This window comes from Gorilla gorilla, chromosome 10 (assembly GCF_029281585.2).
Source record: "Gorilla gorilla gorilla isolate KB3781 chromosome 10, NHGRI_mGorGor1-v2.1_pri, whole genome shotgun sequence".
Taxonomy (NCBI): domain Eukaryota; kingdom Metazoa; phylum Chordata; class Mammalia; order Primates; family Hominidae; genus Gorilla; species Gorilla gorilla.
In genome coordinates, this window is record NC_073234.2 from 47,159,490 (window position 1) to 47,175,642 (window position 16,153).

The 16,153-nt window shown below is 49.2% G+C and overlaps 1 protein-coding gene across 41 annotated transcripts; it reads left to right on the forward strand.

Moving 5' to 3' along the window:
• The first annotated feature begins 247 nt into the window (after window positions 1-247).
• SMUG1 (single-strand-selective monofunctional uracil-DNA glycosylase 1) lies at window positions 248-8,842 on the forward strand. Of its 41 annotated transcripts, none has more exons than XM_063693918.1 (6): window positions 263-318; window positions 673-758; window positions 1,329-1,415; window positions 1,940-2,196; window positions 5,243-5,546; window positions 6,580-8,842. In XM_063693918.1, the coding sequence occupies exons 5-6, from the start codon at window positions 5,262-5,264 to the stop codon at window positions 7,105-7,107; spliced, it is 813 nt and encodes a 270-aa protein (XP_063549988.1). In that variant the 5' UTR covers window positions 263-318; window positions 673-758; window positions 1,329-1,415; window positions 1,940-2,196; window positions 5,243-5,261; the 3' UTR covers window positions 7,108-8,842. The 41 variants fall into 41 exon arrangements, with proteins under 41 accessions (XP_055213031.1, XP_018894888.1, XP_063549988.1 ...); XM_063693926.1 differs by lacking the exon at window positions 1,940-2,196 and having other exon boundaries at window positions 6,580-6,699; window positions 7,556-8,842; XM_055357068.2 differs by having other exon boundaries at window positions 673-754.
• Window positions 8,843-16,153: the final 7,311 nt, after the last annotated feature.

Here is a 16,153-nt window from a genome sequence, read left to right on the forward strand (position 1 = left end):
ATAGTGAATGAACCTTTGGAAGGGCGATCCCCTTTAGGGATAGAACCCAGGATTTCCTAGGTACTTACAGGCTGTGGCTTTTCACTTCTCAAGACTTCCTGATTTAACGCTGAGGGAAAGATTAAACTACAATTCCCAGCGATATTTAGGGCTAATTTAGCGCGCCTTCCGGGATTGGAGCATTTCCGGCGGAAGTGCCTGCGGGTACGCCAATCTCCTTCCCTAAGCAATGTAGACTACGACTCCCACTGTCCTTAGCGCCGGGGGTTGGGTTTGGGGGGGGAAAGGAACCGGAAACGGGATGGGGAGCTGGACCAGGTGAGGAAATAGGGGGCTGGGAATCCGGGACTGTGGGGGCAAGTTGACGGCTCCCAGGGTCGTCGGGGTTGAGCCGAGAGGGTAGTTAGAATTTCTATGTTTTGGGGTCCCTCCCTCCGTATGGGGTAAGACTCAGTGCAGGGAGAGCCCAGCCTATGAAACCGCCTGGGAGGTCTGCAGGATCAAGGCTTTCCAGTCGGCCGGAGCCAGCGGGCGCCCCCGGAGGTTTTGTATGGTGCCTTAGTAGTCGGCCCCTTTGGAACCAGATGAAATGGTCTTTTTGAGTTTATGCTTTATTATTATTGTTGTTTATTTATTTATTTTTCTGAGACGGAATTTTGCTCTGACTTCCAGGCTGGAGTGCAATGGCGCGATCTCAGCTCACTGCAGCCTCCGCCTCCCGGGTTCAAGCGATTCTCCTGCCTCAGCCTCCCGAGTAGGTGGGATTACAGGCGCGCGCCACCATGCCCGGCTAATTTTTGTATTTAGTAGAGACTGGGTTTCACCATGTTGGTCAGGCTGGTCTCGAACTCCTGACCTCGTGATCCGCCCGCCTCGGCCTCCGAAAGTGCTCGGATTACGGGCGTGAGCCACCGCGCCCGGCCTATGCATTATTATTATTATTATTTATTATTATTATTATTATTTGGTTTAAGGATATTTATTATTGTCCCTTGGACTCCCAGAGTGCCTCCAAGGGACAGGGGAGTGCATATGTGTCTTTGATTCCTTCCTCACTTCCCGGATTTGATGTCAGAGAAGTCTGACATCAGGCTGAAGTTGGCCCTTGGTGGTCAGCCTTATCACTTGGTCCAACTCCGCTGCCTTTGTGCTTAATGTAGTATGACACCGTATTTTATAAAATATCTACATTTCTTAAGCCTCTGGCTTTTGGGGCGACTTTGGGTAGAACTTACAAGTTCCTCCTTTGGGTTCTCTTAGTGTTTTGTTCCGGGTATTAAAGCTCACATCACACTGTATTACAGTTAGTTGTTTATTTGCCCTCACAGCAGATTATGAGCTTACGGAAAGCCTGGCCTACATTTTACTCTTTTTGGATTTCTTCCTCATCAAGAGACTGCTGCAGTGCCTGTCATGTAAGAGACTCATAAGTACTGAAAAAAATAAATGAGTTAATAGGTGGTAGGTTGGATGGAGTATGTGATTTTCCATAGAGAAGAGAGTTAAATGAGTTGCTCAAGAGAACCTTCTTAGAGATGAAACAGGAGTAGAATTCAAATCAATTGACTTCCAGCCTGTGGCTCTTGCTATGAGATCAGGCTTTGAAGTTATGGAACAATGAAAGTAGTGTCTTGCCACTCTTTTCCCCAGCCTTGCTGTTTCCAACACAGGTGTCTAAATGAAAAAGGTGGGCTCAAGACTTCTCGAGATTCTAGAGCTGGAGCAGCCAATCTGCTAATGTTGGTGTTGCATGGGGAGATGCAAAGCAAGGTCCCCTGAAATACTGGCGTTCTCCACAGCACCCTTCTCAGCTTTTGTATGAGCCCAGTTTGTCCTGGGTAGCCACCTGGACAACAGATCAGTTAAAGACTACTGAGACAGTCAGGGAAGGACTTCCTAAGTTGGGCCTCTGATTTTTTTTCTCTCCCACTTCCCCTAGGCTAGGGTGAGAAAATAGGTTTATCAAGCTGTTGTGTCAACCTTGAGTTCTCATCTTGGAGAAGTCACTCCTGACCCAGGCAGAAAGTTGAGAGGAAGGAATGACAATGGTCCTTGTCACATGGGAGGCACACATATGATGGGCACAGACCCAGAGTCTGGAAAACAAGCAGAGTGCAAAGTGGGCAGCTAAGCCTTGAGTGAACTCAGGATATAGAAGTGGAGAAGGATCTATCAGGAGTGCCTCCTTGGTAAAAGGTGTTTATTTTATTTTTATTTTTACAGATGGGGTCTCATTATGTCAGCCAGGCTGGTCTTGAACTCCTGGCCTCAAGCAATTCTTCTGCCTTGGCCTCCCAAAGTGCTGGGATTACAGGCATGAGCCACCATGCCCAGCACAGAAGGTAGTTTTAAACAAAAGTGAAAAAGAAGATGGACATTGCCGAGCAGGTGTTTGTTGAGTACCTAATAAGGGCCAGGACCTTGGGCTTATGGAGGGAGATTGAACAAGGCCTGGCTCTTGATCTGCCCAAGTTTAGCTGGGGAGGCAAAAGGAATTCATTAAGACGACGGTAACCATGGTAACACACGGTGGTTCTAAGCCTTCACCAACCATCAGAATCACCCTGGGAAGCTTGTTTAAAATACAGATTCCCAGGCTGGGCACGGTAGCTCACGTTTGTAATCCCAGCACTTTGGGAGGCTGAGGCAGGCAGATCATGAGGTCAGGAGTTCGAGACCAGCCTGACCAACATGGTGAAACCCTGTCTCTACTGAAAATACGAAAATTAGCCGGGTGTGGTGGTGCACACCTGTAATCCCAGTACCCAGGAGGCTAAGGTGGGAGAATCACTTGAACCCGGGAGGCAGAGGTTGCAGTGAGCTGAGATCGCGCCACTGCACTCCAGTCTGGGCGACAGAGCAAGATTCTGTCTCAAAAAAAAACAAAACAAAACAAAACAAAAAACACAGATTCCCAGGCCTCACACGGGACCTACTTGTGTTGGGGGTGGGGTTGGGACACTATGGCAAATACTGCAGTGTTCTGAGGAGGGAAGACTTTATCAAAGGGATGGTTTGAGCTGCATTTTGAAGGATGGGAGTGATTTGGATATGTGGACAGGTTGGGGAATCAACAGTCCTAGTTGACTGGATGACTGCTGGATGATGTCCTGGTTGACTTCAGGAGTGTATTTGGTTGGACTGTAGAAATGGTATGTGCAAGGTTTTGGGAGCTGAGGCAGGAAAGGCATTTTGAAAATGTGAGTAGAATGGTCAGGTTGGAACACTGGGTTTGAATGGGAGTGGAGTGAAGCAATGGCCTTTGCAGTTTACAAAGCTTGCTGTCATGTTCCTGCCCCCTCCCTTCTCCTTCCTCCCACCTCCCTTCTCTCTTCCCTTTCTTCTTCCTCTCCCATTTCTTCCTTTTCTCCCTTCACCTAAACATAACATCTCATTCCATCCTTACGTCTGTTTGTTTGTTTTGAGACAGTCTCCCCCTGTAGCCCAGGCTGGAGTGCGGTGGCACAATCTCGGCTCACTGCAACCTCTGCCTCCCAGGTCCTGGTTCAAGCAGTTCTCCTGCCTCAACCTCCCAAGTAGCTGGAATTACAGGCACGTGCCACCATGCCCAGCTAATTTTTGTATTTTTGGTTGAGACGGGGTTTCACCATGTTGGCCAGGTTGATCTTGAACTCCTGACCTCGTGATCCACCTGCCTCAGCCTCCCAAAGTACTGGGATTACAGGCATGAGCTGTTGCGCCGGCAAATTTTTTTTTTTTTTTGAGATGGAGTCTTGCTCTTTTGCCCAGGCTTGAGTGCAGTGGCACGATCTTGGCTCACTGCAACCTCAGCCTCCCGGGTTCAGGCAGTTCTCCCTGCCTCAGCCTCCCGAGTAGCTGGGATTACAGGTGCCCACCACAACGCCCAGCTAATTTTTTTTTTTTTTTTTTTTTTTTTGAGACAGAGTTTCGCTGTTGTTGCCCGTGCTGGAGTGCAATGGCACGATCTTGGCTCACTGCAACCTCCACCTTTCGGGTTCAAATGATTCTGCCTCAGCCTCCAGAGTAGCCGGGATTACAGGCACGTACCACCATGCCTGACTAATTTGTATTTTTAGTAGAGGTGGGAGTTTCTCCGTTTTGGTCAGGCTGGTCTGGAACTCCCGACCTCAGGTGATCTGCCCACCTCAGCCTCCTAAAGTGCTGGGATTACAGGCTTGAGCCACCACGCCCAGCATACCCAGCTAATTTTTGTAATTTTTAGTAGAGACGGGGTTTCGCCATGTTGGCCAGGCCAGTTTTGAACACCTGACCTAAGGTGATTCACCTGCTTTGGCCTCCCAAAATGCTGGGATTACAGGCATGAGCCACCATGCCTGGCCTTCCTTATGTCAACATTATTAAGTGGATATTATTATTCTTTGTATTTGAAGGCGGAAACCTGAGGCTCTGGCCATGGTTGTGTAGCTCGTAAGATTCTGTGAGGAGTCTGTAATCATCCTACTCGGTATTCCTGAGTGTGGGAAAGAAGCTAGGCTGGGGTTAGGGGGTTGTAGAATTAGCAGGGTGGCTGATCAAACCATCTAAGGCAAGATGGCGTGGGTGGTTAAAGCATAGCCTTGAGCCAGAGAGATTGGGCTCAATCAAATCCAGCTTTATTACTTACTAACTGTAAGACCTTGGGCAAGTTGCTTAATCTTGCTAAGCCTCAGTGTCCTCACTTATAACAGGGGAGCAGTAATACCCACCCCATGGGATTGTTGTGAGGATCAATGAGGTGTACCTGGTGCAGAGCAGTCGCTCACCACCTGGAAGCTATTGTAATTAGCCTTCCCAGGTCTCTGGGCTATGGCTGTGCACTTGCATTTCATTCTTCAGCGCCGTGCTTTCCAGAACAGTCCATTATGGCTGGGCTTTTCTTTTTTAGGATGACCTTAAAGGTGCTGAAAGGATGCCACCAGTAAATGTTTATTGAAAACCTACTATGTGCTCGGCATAGCCCAGGAACTAGTGACCTATGCCTGATGGAAAGGAGATTTGGAGTGGGAGATATTTGGTGGCTATGGCTTATCCTCACCAGGTGCCATGTGAAGAGGACAGATAATGGAAGTGGGGAGGGAAAGGGCCCTTCATTACCAAGAATTGAGATGAGTTCAGTCCTACTTGGTGGTTGGTAGATGACTGACATGGTCTCTTAGGGTCCCTTCTGAGCCCAGGAAATGGTAGTGGGGGCCCTGGCAAGCATGGATCCCTCCTACTCTGGCTGAGGGTTGATGGGGCTTCTGTCCATCTCTTTTCCCAGGTGACAGCGGCATGGACATATGCCCCAGCCTTTCCTGCTGGGGTCCATCCATGAGCCTGCAGGTGCCCTGATGGAGCCCCAGCCCTGCCCTGGAAGCTTGGCTGAGAGCTTCCTGGAGGAGGAGCTTCGGCTCAATGCTGAGCTGAGCCAGCTGCAGTTTTCGGAGCCTGTGGGCATCATCTACAATCCCGTGGAGTATGCATGGGAGCCACATCGCAACTACGTGACTCGCTACTGCCAGGGCCCCAAGGAAGTACTCTTCCTGGGCATGAACCCTGGACCTTTTGGCATGGCCCAGACTGGGGTAAAGGGTTTGGCTTCCCCAGTGGGTGGAGTGGGGGGTTCTAGGTGGATGCTTGGCTGGGTGTGCTGTGGAGAAGGAGCATGTGCATGGCTGTAGACATGTGTAGGTCCTCCCGCCCCATTCTGTCTCAACACATATACTGGCTCCTGTGGTCCGAGGCCCTCTCCCAGCATCTCTGCCCGTAATTAACCAAGCACATTAATGGTAGTTTCGTTTTCCCTGTGAGCTGGCCACTAATTGCCTCTGAGAGCCCTTCCTTCCACCAGCCCCATCCTTACTTTACTGGATCTCCCCTGTCCCTGAAGTGTGGTTGGGGTCAGAAGAGGGACTAGGACTGCTGGGTCCTCAGAAGAGACTGGTTGACAGGGGTGGGTATGTAAGAGATGCAGGGCGTTCTGGGAACCTGGGTTCTGTTTCCTAGCTAAGGCGAGGTTCAAAACAGAGCCTGGCTCCAGTGCCTGCCCACTTTTCTTTCAGGGCTCAGGATGAGTGACTGCCCCTCAGTGGGGGTGCTTGGCAGGTGGGGGAGGGGAAGAGGCTTCAGGGCAGAAGGCTCAATCGCTTTTATTGACCCCAACTGGGTGATGAAAGGTGATCAATGATGATCGATGGAAATGACAGCCTGAGGCTTGGGGCTGAGAGGGCATCCAGACAGCAGTGGTCAGCCCATCCTTGTGCCTCCTTTAACCCTGGCTGCCTTTCTGTCTCAGACCATCTGTCTGTCCCCAGTACTAACCATCAAATCCTGTGTAGGGCTAGATATCTCAATGTAGTCCCTGTACTTAGTCCCAAAGGCTAGTTGGGCTAGAGGGAAACAAATTCTTCTGGACCACGGTTCACAATGAAGAACTGGAAAAAGGCAGACAGGCTCAAACCATAGGGCCAAGAATCCTTGTCTCAGGCCTTTGGGTGAAGTTAGGGGTGGGGGGTGCAGGCTGGATCCTCATGTAAGGTATAAAGAAGTCAGTTGGTCCAGAGCCCGGGCCTCAGGTCTCCAGTTTGAAGCCTTTCATGTCTCTCTCCTTCCTCACAGGTGCCTTTTGGGGAAGTAAGCATGGTCCGGGACTGGTTGGGCATTGTGGGGTCTGTGCTGACCCCTCCCCAAGAACATCCTAAACGACCAGTGCTGGGACTGGAGTGCCCACAGTCAGAAGTGAGTGGTGCCCGATTCTGGGGCTTTTTCCGGAACCTCTGTGGACAGCCTGAGGTCTTCTTCCATCACTGTTTTGTCCACAATCTATGCCCTCTGCTTTTGCTGGCTCCCAGCGGGCGCAACCTTACCCCTGCTGAGCTGCCTGCCAAGCAGCGAGAACAGCTTCTTGGGATCTGTGATGCAGCCCTCTGCCGGCAGGTGCAGCTGCTGGGGGTACGGCTGGTGGTGGGAGTTGGGCGACTGGCAGAGCAGCGGGCACGACGGGCTCTGGCAGGCCTGATGCCAGAGGTCCAGGTGGAAGGGCTCCTGCATCCCTCTCCCCGAAACCCACAGGCCAACAAGGGCTGGGAGGCAGTGGCCAAGGAAAGATTGAATGAGCTGGGGCTGCTGCCACTGCTGTTGAAATGAGTGCCCTTGGGGCCTTGCATGGGACACATTCAAGACCTCGAAGTCATTCTTGGCCAAGCAGATGACAACACGTCTCCTGGACTGGAGCAAAAGGTCCTTCTGTGCACCCTGGTCGCTGGGAAACGTATTCTTTGATCTGCTGAACTGTCTTCCAACCTGCCATGGCAGTTTTGACACTACTCCTGTTTGCCCTCCTGATTCCTGCTTTCTTTACCTTTTAACATTGCCCCTTTCAGGGGACCCCACTTTGTAGGGAATCCGCAGAAGGCGTGCTTTTGCACTTGCAGACTGCTCTACCTCAGTGTTTCCTTGGGAGACTTTATTCAGCTGAGAGTGCCCTAGACAGTAACTTCTAAGGTCACATTTACTATTTCAGAGGAAATATCTTGCCAGGATACCTACCCATCCTTATAGAACAGCTGCCTTTAGCTGACCCCTTTCCTCACAGGGACCAAGACAAAGCATGGGACATGAAATTAAGAGTGAACTTCTTATGGGAGGCTGCAGCTGGATCAGAGGAAAAATCCAGTGTGGCAGAGTGAAAGTCAGAAGACCTGGCTTTTCATCCCAGCTTTGAAACTTGGAACTTTTTGATTGACAAATTAATAAACCTCTCTATGCCTCAGGCTCCTCATCTGTAAAACAGGGATGCCTACCTTATGGGGTTGGTGTGAGGATTAACTGAGATCACACTTGAAAGTGCCTTGCGTGGGCTTGGCATGTGGGTGCTCATTACATAGTCTTCTTGTTTTCTTGCCTCTGGGTTGAGGATTCACAGCACTGCAGTACAAGGGTAGCCCCTCTCCATTCTGGATACCTTGCTAGGAGAGAGTCTGGGCTTCCACCTGCGGCCAGGGTGAAGGGAAAATTCTTGCCTTGTCAGAGATGGATCAATGACTATGAAAAAACTAGCCTGTGGTTTTTTTTCACTCTAAGCATTAAAAGCTCCTAAAGCCTTTTGTCTTGTTACTTTTTCCCCCTCTTGCATGCTAGAGGTGGAAGGTAGTCATTTAGATTTCCCCCCTCTTCCCTCTTCATTGTTGGCCAGGGGTTCTCTTGGGTAGCTGGGGGAAGGATGTAGTAGATCTCTCTTTTTTTTTTTTTTTTTTTTTTGAGATGGAGTCTCATGCTGTTGCCCAGGCTGGAGTGCAGTGGTGTGATCTCAGTTCACTGCAACATCTGCCTTCCGGGTTCAAGTGATTCTCCTGCCTCAGCCTCCTGTATAGCTGGAATTACAGGCATGTGCCACCACGCCTGGCTAATTTTTGTATTTTTATTAAAGACAGTGTTTCACCATGTTGGCCAGGCTGGTCTCAAACTCCTGACTTCAAGTAATCCACCTGTCTTGGCCTCCCAAAGTGCTGCTGCCTGGCTGGATGTAGCAGATCTCTAATTGCCTTACCAAACCTGCAGGGTCTCTGTTAAGTGTCTGTTAGGGGTCTTATATGATACTCTGGACACTGTGAGAAACAGGTGATGGGGCAGATGGGAACCTGGTATCCAACTCATTTTTTATGTCTGCTGAATGGTTGACTGGGTGCCCCTTTGGTAAGGGCTGGGAAAGTGAACCAAGTTGGGAGCAGAGCAGGTCTTGAGACCACCTTAATGAGGAACACATGGTCTACTTCCTATCTCCTGGGACACAGGTCATTTCCAGCTTCCAGAATTAGTAAGATTTTTCATGTAAATCCTCCCCTACTTCATTGTATAATAAAGAATTTGGCCTTTGTCTTCATTTCCTGAGAAGGAGACTCTAAATCCTTGGAATTTCCCAAGTAATAGGAGTATCTTTGTTTTTCATGGCAGGTCCCTGAAACTACACCTGAATTTATGTTGAGATTTGACCTTAGGCTGCACCTAATTTTATATTGAATTTGATCTCAGACCACACCTGAGTTTGCTGTAAGATTTGACGGAGGGTGGAGGCTGACCATGCCAGAATGACCAACCATATAGTTACAGGGCTGGGACTTTGAGCTGGATGATACCAGCTTGATCCCCAGGGAGGGGAGAGGGGCTAGAGATTGAGTTCAGCCACATGCCCATGATTTTAACCAATTATATGTATGGTAAAACTCTAGATATAAAAACTTCTGACACAGGTTTTGGTCAGCTTCCTGGCTGGTGAACACATGGATGTGCTGAGGGATGTGCAATGGTATCCTGTTTCTATGAGCAGAGGGCACACATCTGTGCCTGGGACGCTCCTGGACCCTACCATATATTTGTCTTCATTTGGCTGGTTCTGATTTGTATCTTTTGTAATAGAATCATAATCATAAGTATAGAGTTTTCCTGAGTTCTGTGAGTCATTCTAGGAAATTCTCCAACCTCAGGGTGGGCGGCAGGGGGTTGTGGAGACTCCTGAATTTATAGCCAGTTGGTCAGAAGTGCAGGTGGTCTGGGGATCCTCGAGCTTGCAACTGACATCTGAAGTGAGAGCAGTCTTGGTGGGGAGTATGCCCTTAAACCCCGAGGGTATACACTAACTCCCTGTAGTTAGCATCAGAATTGCATTACAGTATTGAACCTCCACACGCCGTAGAGTCCTTTCCTTCTCTTTTTGCTGTCAGTGCTACGTAGTGAGTTCGCCATGTTGCAGAGCACTGGATTAGGTACGGTGGAATAACTGCACAGAGATAGAAGCCATCATTTCATTATATATTTAGCTGAGATAGTAAAGGAAAGCTCTCTGGAGGAGGTGGCATTTCAGGTGGCCTTAAGACTGGGAAAGTTTTGGATAACTTAGAGAACAGCACTGTTATGTTCAAGGGGTGGCAAGTTGTATTAGGGTCTAGAGAGAGAGAACTAATGATACATGTATATATGAAAAGGAGTTTATTAAGGATAATTGACTCGCACGATCACAGGGTGAAGTCCCACAATAGGCCGTCTGCAAGTTGAGCAAGGAAGCCAGTAGTGGCTCAGTCCGAGTCCCAAATCCTCAAAAGTAGGGAAGCCGACAGGGCAGCCTTCTGTCTGTGGCCTAAGGCCCAAGAGCCCCTGGCAAACTACTGGTGTAAGTCCAAGAGTCCAAAAGCTGAAGAACTTAAGAGTCTAATGTGTGAGGGCAGGAAGCATCCAGCATGGGAGAAAGATGAGGACTGGAAGACTCAGCAAGTCAGCTTCTTTCACCTTTTTCTGCCCGCTTTTTCTAGCCGCCCTAGCAGCCAATTGGATGGTGCCCACCCACATTCTGGGTGGGTTTTCCTGTGGGTGGGTCTTCCTCTCCCAGTCTACTAACTCAAATGTTAATCTCTTCTGCTAATACCCAGAAACAGTACTTTGCATCCATTAATCAAGTTGACACTTAATATTTACCAACACACAAGTAGATTCCTATTGGCTTGGCCCAGTTTGGAGAAAAAGATGAAGAGGTAGATTGAAGCTAGCCTGTGAAGGGTCTTGAATGCTAGAATAATCTTTGAGAATTTAAAGTGTAGTGGGGGAAGTGAGGTGCACAGAACACACACACTGAAAATACCCAACAATAGGTGGAAATCCATAGAAGGAGATGAAGGGGCAAACCATGTAGGAGGCAGTGTGGGTGCAGTGGGGAAAAGGATGGGAAGGGAGGGGATGAGTCTATAGGGAGGACATCTAGGGGCATAGCAGGTCTGGTTGAAAGCCTGGAGTTGGGGTCTCTAGGTGATGAGATAGTGGGATAGGATTGGGTAGTACACAGAGGCACTTGAACAGTAGTGACCAGAATGACTTGAAGGCCTGGGTATGGCAGAGTCGCTGCTGGGTCTGGGTCCTAGTGGGGCTGTTGCTTTCAATTCCTGGGGTGCATCTTGTCGGAGAGGTTGGTTAAGGTCCTGGGCCTGCCTTTCCCTGAGGACACTGTATTACGCTGCTAGGGCTGCCATAACAAAACTACCACAGACTGGGTGGATTAAAACAACAGAAATTTCTTTTCTCACAGTTCTGGAGCCCGTTAAGTCCAGGATCAAGATGGTTTGATCTTTCCTGAGGCCTCTCCTTAGCTTGCAGATAGCTGCCTTCTTGCTGTGTCCTCCCATAGCCTTTTCTGAGCATGTACCTCCCTGGTGTTTCTCTTCTTAGAAGGATACCAGTTGTACTGGATTAGGTCCCCCCTTATTACCCAATTTAACCTTAGGTGCCTCTTTAAAGGCCCTATATCCAAATATAGTCATATTGGGGCTTCAACATACAAATCGGCAGGGGGGCATAATTCAGTCTATAACAGGCACACAAAGTCATGTCACTGCTTTTTTTGTCCCCAACCAATGTCAACCATAAACAAACTAGGGCACTTAGGAGTGCCTTTTTTCCAGTCTGGAGGATTGGAAGCTGGTCTAGGGGCTTAGGTAGCTGATCAGACTTAGTCTCACCAGACTGGCTTTTACCCTTCAATTCATTCTAGAGCAGTTTCTTCAGTGCAAATGAGAGTGTCCTTAGGGAAAGGAAGGTCATTGTTTGTTTTTTTTTTTTCCTCTGAGTGGTAGAGAATGGAGCCTTTAGTTGCTATAAAACAGCATTGTGAGAATTATTCTAAAGCCAAACTGAAATAATTTGGTGTCATCTAGACTTTTGTAGACCAATACAGTAGCCACTAGCCATGTGTGGCTGCTTTAGTTCAAAGTGATTAAGGAAAAAAATTCAATTCTTCAGTTCATATTTCAAGTGCTCAGTAGCCACACATGGCTAGTGACTACTGATTGGATGACACAGAAATTGAACATTTCCATTATCACAGAAATTTGTGTTGGACAGCACTGATCTAGAGATTAGTGGCTTACAACCCTGCGAATGAATCCGAATTAACCGGTGGAGGTTTAAAAAAACAAGTGTCTCAGCTCCACTTAAGATATTTTGATTTGTGTGAGGTGCAAGGGGCATCCTGCTATCCGTCTTCAACAGAATCTCTCCATGCTACCAATATGCAGCCAGGGTTCAGGCAGGAGTGTCCTGAGTGTCTTGAAGGCAAAGGCCAGGGTCTCCTTTTTCTTTTCCCAGTATGTAATCCCACACCTGTCACAAAGTAGGTATTCAGAGCAGACATGGAAGTAATGCATGAATCTGGTCTGGGAAAGCTACCCATGTGCCATCCAGAAACACTAGTTTCTCTAGAGTTTGTTCTTTTTGCCTAGTGATGGTATTTCAAGTTCTGATTCAGAGGAATGATGGAGGTCCCACCCCAAAACACACAAACTCAACTTGGTGGAGACCAAGGGTGTGCTTGGGGTGGGGATGCTTCTGAGCTTCTGAGGGATAGATTGTGTTGGTGAAGAAAGAGAATTTTCTTACCTCTGTTTTTTTTTTTTTTTTTTTAGTTTTTATTTTTTTGACACGGAGTCTTGCTCTGTCGCCCAGGCTGGAGTGCAGTGGCGCGATCTCGGCTCACTGCAAGCTCCGCTTCCCGGGTTCACGCCATTCTCCTGCCTCAGCCTCCTGAGTAGCTGGGACTACAGGCGTGTGCCACCACGCCCGGCTAATTTTTTTGTATTTTTAGTAGAGACGGGGTTTCACCGTGTTAGCCAGGATGGTCTTAATCTCCTGACCTTGTGATCCGCCCGTCTCGGCCTCCCAAAGTGCTGGGATTACAGGCATGAGCCACCGTGCCCGGCCTTTTTTTTGGGTGGGGGGGACAGGATCTTCTTCTCTTTCCCAGGCTGGAGTGCAGTGGCATGATCATGGCTCACTGCAGCCTTGACTTCCTGGGCTCAGGTGTCCTCCCACCTCAGCCTCCCGAGTAGCTGGGACTATAGGCATGCACCACCACACCTGGCTAATTTTTTGTAGAGACGGGGTTTCACTGTGTTGCCCAGGCTGGTCTCTATCTCCTGAACTCAAGCAATCCTCCCACCTTAGCCTCCTAAAGTGCTGGGATTACAGGCATGAGGCACCATGCCCAGCCTTTTTTTTTTTTAGATGGCGTTTTGCTCGTTTCCCAGGTTGGAGTGCAATGGTGTGATCTTGGCTCACCACAACTTCTGCCTCCCGGGTTCAAGCGATTCTCCTGCCTCAGCCTCCTGAGTAGCTGGGATTACAGGCATGTGCCAACATGCCTGGCTAATTTTGTATTTTTAGTAGAGATGGGGTTTTTCCATGTTGGTCAGGCCGGTCTTGAACTCCTGACCTCAGGTGATGTGCCTGCCTCGGCCTCCCAAAGTGCTGGGATTACAGGCGTGAGACACTGTGCCTGGCCCCGGCCTTTTATCTCTGTCTCTTTTTTTCTCCCTTACTGATACAGGATAGCTTAAAGGAAAATTGGGTCTTGAATTTGGCCACTGTGTGGTCTCACTTTCCTTTTTCAATTCAATAAACATTTATTGATGTCTGCTGTGTGTGTGTCATTCCTTGTGCTAGGCACTGTAGGGAGTGATGGAGGTGAATTAGATGATTCTTTACCCTCACGTTGTTCACTGTCTAGTGCTGGGAGATACAGGCATATAATTATATATAAATCAAGCTGAAAGCATGTTGTGAACAAGTTATAAACACAGCGCTCTGGGCACACTGAATGAGGAAGTGATTAGCCCTCAGAGTCTGGGGAGGAGGTGTGTGTTCCTGTGAGAGAGGGCGGAGACTGGGAGATTTCTTATCTCATAACTTGCTAAATCTTACCACCTCCATGGAGTGGATATTTGCAAAACGGGACCATTGTGTCAGATATGTCCAGGAATTTCTCAGCCCCAACTGCAAGGGGCTAGGAAACAGGATGAGGGGAGGGGCTCAGAGGCCAGGAATTAGGCAAGAGCCAAGGGTTGGGTGTGGCCCTATGGAAGATGAGAAGTGGAGCTTCCTTTCAGAACACATCTGTTAACTTTGGGGATGGAAAACTGCAGCAGATGGTGGCAGGCAATGTCCAGGTAGCAGATCAAAAAAGACTGGAAATGCAGCCTGGCCACAGCTGGGGTAGTGAAGCTAGTGATGGAATGGAAGAAGGGAATAGAGATTGCAGCCTATCCCAGACTAAGTGTTGACTCTGAATATTCTTGTTTAGGAGGATATAGGGCAGCTGTTTCCTCTTCTTCCCTAGTGCCCCAGAGAAGTAAAGAACTTCAACTGGAGCATGAGACATTGAGGTTAGACACATGGATAAACTTCCCAGCTGTGACCATCAGGTGATATAGAAATAAATTACTTTGGAGGAAGATGAATTGCTTTCTTCTTCAGAGACCTTAATGCCAGCCTGGCTCAAGCCCATGCTCACCAGTCAAGGTTGAATTATAATGTATTTGAGGAAACTTTCTTTTTTTCTCTCCCTCCTTATTTTGGCCCTTACCCTCTCAAGTACAAAACAGAACAAACAAAACACCTGCAAAAGAATTTTCCCGTACATCTTGTCCATTCTTCTGCCCCTACATCTCATTCAAGGACCCTCAGCCTGATGTCTGTCTCTAGTCCTGGCTTGCAGGAGAGATGGCTGAGAGCCCAGAACAGTCCTCCATGGTGGCCTGTGCCAAGCCAGGTTGCCATTTCCATTTTCATTAATTGAAGCAGCTTGACCCTGATCTTTTCAGGCCAGCAATTTCCTGTCCGCTGGTTAGGAGTATGTGAAGGACATGTTTTTGCAGGTCATTCTGTCCTTCCATCTACCTGGATGGTGCTAACACCTGATTCAGGCAGCAAAAAAGGGTCTCCTGTCAACAGTTGACTGAGAGAATCCCAACTTCACACAAATGCCCAGCCTCTCCTCTTGGGATCTCACACTGTCTTCTTCAGAAGCTCTTTCTGGTATCTACCCTCCAGCCTATCTGCTGTAATTTTGGTTGTTTTTTTGTTCAGTTTTTAGAAACCTGCTGACTTATAGCTCCCTCTCAGAACCTCATGTGATGATACTTCTGTGGCTTGGGAGAAGAACAAAATGTCTTTGAAGGAAGGGGTTTGCCTTCAACCCTGGAAGGCCACACAGCTGAGTGATTGGGGTGTGATGACTTTGCTCTGAGCATGAGTGTGGATGTGTTTTGCTCCTTACCTGGCTGTATGGAAGGTCTGTGTGTCCCCTGTGAATCACTGAGTTAGCATCATTTTGTTCCTGTGTTTGGTAGCGCTGCTTTGCAAGTACCGTTTTAAGGGGTAGGGTAGTGTGTTCCCTTAGAGTGGGAGTCCACTGTATTACATGCATTTGTGTCCTCCTGTGATCATGGGATCTTTTTTGTCTCTGCAGTTTTCAGTCTTCCAGATGGACACTAGTGTAATTGAGTGTGACCCATTTTTGCTGCTGTTGTGTCTTTGTATGTCTGATATTTTTGTGTAGCCTCTGTGTTTGGGGCATCTTCGGGGGGCTTGTCGTGTCTTTCTGAGTGTCCTCTGGCTCTGTTTGGGCGGGGGAACAGAAGAAGGAGCCCAGACTCGAAGGGGAGCTGTCTGGGTGGGGGGAGCGTTTTGGGAGGGGGCGTGCTGCAATCTGTGACTTGGAAAACAGATTTGCAGAGGAGGCGAGCAGCCCGGGCGTGCGGAGCGTGCGGGGCGGGGGCGGGCGGCCTCTCTGGCCCCCAGCTCCTCCGCAATCCAATTAAATAACATTTAAATGCATAACCAGCCCGCGCGGCGATGAGGCTGGAGATTGGAGCGGGCTCGGCGGCGGGCCGCGCGGGCGGCGTTTTGTGGAGCTCAGCGATTCTGGCGGCAATTTCCCCGCTCGACGCGGCTTTTACGAGCCAGCTCCCGGCGCCGCGCCCGCTCTGCTGCGCCCGCCCCGCTCCCGGCCGCTTCCCGCCACTCCCCGCCTCGACACTTTTTTCTCCCTCGCCCTCTCTGCAGCCTTCTGGTCTGTCCGCGTGCGTGTCTCTCGCTCTGGTCTCTGTTTCTCCATCTCTTGGGGTGCATGCACCTCGCCCTAACCTCCCTCTCCAGCTGCTCCCGCGTCTCACGATGCCTCTCCCGTTTGCTCTCTCGCAGGGTGTCTGCCTCTCCCTTGCGCTGCCTGTCTGTGGCTTCTGCCATCTGTCAGCTTTTGCTTTTCTCGCTGCTGTTTCTGCCTCTGACTTTGACCCCTTGTTCCGGCGGATGCTGCTTCCACTTCTCTCTGTATCACCGTATCATCACAGCTTCTGGCTGTCTTCGCTCCCGTCTT

Coding starts and splice junctions, on each gene's coding strand:
- SMUG1 (XM_055357056.2), top strand. CDS start 5,262: ATGCCCCAGCCTTTCCTGCTGGGGTCCATCCATGAGCCTGCAGGTGCC. Junction 5,547..6,579: donor TTGGCATGGCCCAGACTGGG/GTAAAGGGTTTG, acceptor CCTTCCTCACAG/GTGCCTTTTGGGGAAGTAAG.